The sequence below is a fragment of the Dromaius novaehollandiae genome, chromosome W (genome assembly GCF_036370855.1).
Source record: "Dromaius novaehollandiae isolate bDroNov1 chromosome W, bDroNov1.hap1, whole genome shotgun sequence".
Taxonomy (NCBI): domain Eukaryota; kingdom Metazoa; phylum Chordata; class Aves; order Casuariiformes; family Dromaiidae; genus Dromaius; species Dromaius novaehollandiae.
In genome coordinates, this window is record NC_088130.1 from 54090004 (window position 1) to 54096003 (window position 6000).

Genomic DNA, 6000 nt, shown 5'->3' on the forward strand with positions numbered 1-6000 from the left:
AGTATTAAGAGTCATTTTGGAGAGCATCTTCTCCTCACAGTGTTTTTCCCAACATTCATTTTTCAACCGATTACTAATTCCAAACTAAAGAGGATGGTGGAAGTCAAATCAAGCTTGAATGATATGTGCAATCCTGTTAAGAAATGTGTTCTGTGGTCTTAACAGAAACTGTAAAACCTCAATTATCGACCTGAAAATTCTTACTGTGCCAAAGTATTGAACATTAACTAGTTTAAAAATTCTAATTTAAATGAATAGGCAGTGGAGATGCCTATGGATACTTTCTATTATCCTTATTAGCTGACTATCTAAAGACTTTGATCATCATCAAAGATAAAATACCCCTGAAATTCTTATCTGCATCATGAAAAAAGTTTTATTATTTAGACACATTTCCATTGTCTTCATGGTAGACATCTTAAAAATACTACAAGTACTTAGGCAGATTACACTGAGATTCTGACATGCTTCTGTCTGTGAGCTCTGAAATAACTTCTTGTTTTCTGAAATGCAGGAACAGCAGAAATGCTATATTTGGGTAGTCATTTAAATGGTTGAAAATGTCCTACTTCAAAGGCTTTCTAAATGAAATATAAGTAACTTAATCAAACTGGTTCTTTCATATGTAGGAATTATTTGTGAAAACAAGCATTTTTGTCTTCATTACAGAGATGGAAATCTGTGTAACCGTATTTAACACTATAGAAAGTCTCTCCCACATGCTTCCTACATGTTTGTATTTTATATCCTTCCTAACAATTCTCTTGAAAAAATAGAAAACCTTAATCCTTGGTACTGTAAACAAAACTGCTTATAAGATTACTGTGAACATTTTCTCAATAAGACACAGAGTCATATATGATTCCTTTTTTAGGCTAAGGCCCTCTTGACGTCAGCAAAGTAGACAGGCCTCACAACCATTTATAAGAACAGCACAACAGTGGTTTGCACCAATTCAAAAGGCCCTTTTTCACAGCCACTGTGGTGTAAAGGATCTTACTTTAAATAAGAAGTAGGCCTATGCCATGCAGATTTATTTAACATATGGTATTAATAATCTCGTTCAAGATATTTAAGGGTTGTATTAGAGCTGAAATATGATGAATGATTCCCAGATTGCCACCTCATACTTTGACTTTATGACTGAGAGTTTGTTTTAATATTGCTGCCATATTCCAACACAGAGGAGTTTCAAGTGAAAGTGAACTATATCATTCTATTACTTTAATTATATATTGCGTAATTGATTATATCTTTCATTGATTGCGTTTTTTGCAGCCTAGCTGATGTTGCTTTAAATGCTATGGACATAGTGAAATATTTCTGTAAATACATTTTAGAATCCTAAAAGGATGTCTTATACAAACATTGAAATTGTCCAAAACATTTTTAGAAGCTATTTAACTTCAGTATGCTGCAACTCTGAAACATTATTTATATTCTGAATTTGTGTATTTGTTTCCCTCTTTTAACAGAAAGAGTTTAACAGTGATTGCAAACTGAAGGAAAGAATAGAAGAAAATGGATATAACACATATGCATCCTTAAATTGGAAGCACAATGGAAGGCAAATGTTTGTAGCCTTGAATGGACGGGGAGCCACAAAGAGGGGACAGAAAACAAGAAGGAAAAACACTTCAGCTCACTTTCTTCCAATGGTAGTAATGTCATAGATGAAGGAACTGTTTTATCGATGCAGTTGAACCAAAGGCTCTTTGTCAACAATATCTGGTAATCCTCTTGAAGAATAAATGCAAAGAAGTAGTGCAGACGTCTGCTTGTTTGAAAAGAGAGCAGGGGAAGCCTTTGAAGGTTTCATACTCACTGCTGACACATGAAATACTTTTAATTAGTTTGGTGTCATATCTTCTAATCAAGATACAAGCTGGATCAAATGGGATAGAAGCGATTGCCAGTGCGAACAATGGGGTTTTTTTATCTCTGTGATACAACTTAAGGGACGAGAGACAATCTTGAATGATCTTCGGGGGGAAAGTTATTTATGGAATACTAACTCATATCAAAGACCTTAATTGCTCATTCAAGCCTAATGATCCAATGAACAGTTGGACACGCAAGCATTTATTGGAAGCACTTGGATCATATGCACAAATAAAGATGTTTCTGGAGAAGCCTTGTGGAAGAATGGATAGGATTAAGGAATATAAGCAAAGTAGTGTAAAACTGTTCTAACAAAACGAATAGTATGGTTTGCTTGTATGTTCTAACTTCATTCCTTTTTATTTCTCTCTAAGTTATTTATTTAATAGGATGTTAAATATCTTTTTGATTTGAAATGTTTTCCTCATTTGCTTCTTTGTTATTTTCCCTTTCTCTCAGTACTTCACAAAAGGTTGATAGGCTAAAATGTCAAAACCTCACAAGTACTCTGAGAATAGGTAATGGACAAGGCTTTAAAGGCAGAATTTAATGTGTATAATCCATTTTTTCCTAAACTGTCTTGCACTTAAGCAAAAAGACCAAACAAGCAGTGCTTGGATTTATGGTACTGGGTGTATCTATGTTGGAGAGGGTTTCAGCACTCAAGAACAAACTTCAAGAAATACTTTGTACAAAGGGTCTTTCTGCTGTTTTGAAATTGAGAAAAGGGGCCACATCTGTACTTGGGAATCAATGCATCTGTGTGTATATCCACCTGCCTTTGATTTCAGTTTGGAACTAAGATCTAATCCACTGCAATCAGTGAGAGATTTTGCAGCAAGCATTGGGCTGGAACCTAGATGTGCACAGCCCTGTTAAAATCACTGAAATCACAGATGTTAGAATTAAGCAGGACAGAATGCCCAAGTGTAAAATTTGGCCTCCGAAAGGTAAGTGAGAAGGCACACAGTCCTGTATTCCTTAGTCAGTTAATGCACTCATTGGTCCTTGTTACCAGCTTGTAGAGTCACTGGCATATAGTGGGAGCAATACCTAAATAAGGACTGAGGGATAGGATCCAAAATCATTCTCATGCATTTAACAGAGATTATTACTCACATGTATGTTATATATGAGAGCCAACCAAAAAGCCATGCTGGTGTCCAGCTTTAGCATGCCTTTCGTATCCATCGTAGTAACTGAAGGCTCAAAATACATAATATCCAGCACATTGTTATGAAGTGTTACTAGTCCCATGGCTTAACTTGAGCAAGTGCAGTATAATAAAGTTAAGCATAATATGAAGTCTGCTCAATTAAAGGTACATAAGGTTTGTTTTATGTTTTGCTTTACTCTGTAACTTTAGAGAGCTCTGGATAGCTCATCAATGTAACCATATTGAGATTCATTTTGTTAGAGCAGGTAAATAGAAAACAGTATGTCAACCAATTTGTACCACTGTCTTCACGTTGTATTCCACTAAATAAATAAATAAGCCTTTGCAGTGTCTGTAGTAAGAAACAAAAGTAGTATAATATTATTTTGTTCTAAATACTTTAAGTGATAACTATGAGATTATATGGATGCTGCAGTTTTATCTTCGATATTTCTTGTTGTGAAAAAGTTGATTTTATTTTTATTGTTTGGAAACTGTATTTTGGTACAAAGGAGAGCCTTGCTTAATGTGTCTTTTTGAGAATGTTTAACCTCTATAAAGGCTGGTGTTGTTGGGATCTTCTATAACTTATTTAAGTCAATGTTTAACCAGCACTTCAATCTTAATCTGTTATTTAAATATTAGCTGTTTAAAAAAAGCAAAAAAATAACTTTCCCATAAAATACAAAACAGTCAGATTGTATTTCCTGTCCTTAAATAAAGTCAACTGTTTTAAAACCAGAAAGTCATTTGAGACACAACATTTTAGCTGATAGCTAACATTGTATTTCATGGATTTTATCTCCAGCTTGCTTCTTAACAAATGAGATTTTTCAAAAAAGGGAAATAAGAATTTCAGATTTTAAGTGTAATTGCAGATGATTAGCAAAACTCAACTACCATAATAAAAGGGAGTTTCTGTTGTTTAAAATTTGTGATCCATAATTAAAAATGACAAGACATACTGGACCACCCACAGTGAACATTTAATGTTTGCTTGGGCAAACGTAGTATTGGATGACCACTTTAAGAACACTTAGGGTACAAATGAGGTTCTCTTTTGAGAGAACTACCTAGATTACTGGGTCAGGGGAGCGATTATACATAAACATGATTGATTCAGTTTCAGGACTGAAAATACTGTGCTGCTCAGAGGCTGAAAATGGAAAAGGTGAGGAGCCATTTGTGACATGAATAGTGGTTTCTGAGAATTAACCAAAATAAAAAATCCTTGAAGAAACTGATAATTCTTGCACAATTGACAGACATACTGTAATACCCAATGTGGTGGGAGCGAACTGCAGACAGTCTATCCAGAGTATCACAAACACTAAACCGTAAGCTCTGTTTTCTATCACCCTCAGCAGAAGAGACTCCTGAGCAAAAGGAGAACAGGGGAGAGATTTAAAAAAGAAAAGGGAAACAAGAATCACTGAGTAACAATGTATAGTATGTTATATTTAAATAAAAATAATAAAATGCTGGGAATAGAGAATATTCTCCTTGTTTGTTTTATTAACCTGAAATACTGCACAACAAAAATAAAAAGGGAAAAGATCTGTTGTACTACAGGATGTGGTTTGGTGCTGTATAGCCCCAAAACAAAACAAAAATCACTTGAACATTTGTAAAGTTTCTTTAATTTTTTGCATGTGTGAGTCAGCTATCTCCTCTCTAATAACAACCAAATGCTTTAGATTCTTCCCGTAAGTATTCAGGTCCACCTAGTTTATACAGTGGAAAAAGCAATGAATTTAAAACAAGCACACTTGATGAAAGAATGAAGGGCTTTAGGAAGAAGAACATGTATTCACATTTTTGAGTAAACTTTAGATAAAGAAAAATAGTTGCATTTTATATAAGACTTCCTTCAAGAGATTTCAGGTTATAAAGTTCACTAAAGGTTAGTAAGCTTTAGTAATACAAAAATACCAGTGTATGAGCACAAATTTGTAATTCAGACCTCTTCCAAAACTGATCATCTATGTTCACACAATCAATCATAACTGCTTCAAGGAGTGATCTTGAAACTAATGCAGGAAGACATCGCATACTTTGAAGTATCAAGTGTCATTATTTACTTAAGTTGGATTGTGGGGCAGAATTTCTTATTACATTGCAGAAGTAAAAGTAAAACACAACACACAAACACATGTTTTATGCTGAAACTAGTCAGGGTATGATTAGTGACTGTTTTCAGAAAAAGCTCATTGGCTGAAACAATTTCAGTGCAACCACCAATAATAGATAAACATACGCAAAAAATTGCCTGTTTCCTGTTGTGTTATAGGCAAGAAATGGAATATGAAAAAAATTGGTTTTCGACCTATCATATTATTGTTTATAGTTGCACTTACTCACTCAGAATATTTGAACCTCATTTTTAACAATCTGGGAACTTTCTGGGAATAAGTTTTGGTATTAACCGTTTTTGAACTGTCAATTTCTAATGGAGCCCAGTGAATCACAGATACCTGATGGAGGTTTTTACATTCACTCATCCCAGAACAAAAAATGTAGTATGTCCTTTGCCCACCTCAACAACATAGAGAGGATATGTGACTGTGAAAGGCAAATTAGGGCAACCTTGACTGATTAGGGAGCACATTTACACTGCAGCACTCCAGGTTGCTGAGTACAAATGAGGAGAATTTGGACTCCTGAAATTCCTCACCAGAACCTTTAATGAAATTGTATACACTGGTGTCACTAATGGAAAATACTCACTCAGGCCAATAAATGGATATGCTGGTGATGACATCAGAAATACAAGTTGGATCATTCTGCTGCCCAAATTCAAGGCTGTGAGCATCATGATACCTGAAGAAAAGCACATGGAGTACCTCAGTATACAATTCTGTGCTAAATATGTAGAGCACGGATAGTATTTAGATAATAAACTACAGAGAGAAAAAAACAGAGCCTATATCTACATCAAAACTCAGAATCTACATTTATCTCAA

The 6000-nt window shown here is 34.6% G+C and overlaps 1 protein-coding gene across 4 annotated transcripts in view; it reads left to right on the forward strand.

Annotated features, from left to right (window-relative positions):
- LOC112984007 (fibroblast growth factor 10) overlaps positions 1-4414 on the forward strand; it is a 64658-nt gene extending 60244 nt beyond the window's left edge. For all 4 annotated transcript variants that reach the window (XM_026101502.2, XM_026101500.2, XM_064499922.1 and 1 more), the window contains exon 5: positions 1476-4414. In XM_026101502.2, the coding sequence (XP_025957287.1) occupies positions 1476-1673 (198 nt within the window). In that variant the 3' untranslated portion in view covers positions 1674-4414. The remainder of the gene's footprint in view (positions 1-1475) is intronic.
- The last annotated feature ends 1586 nt before the right edge of the window (positions 4415-6000 follow it).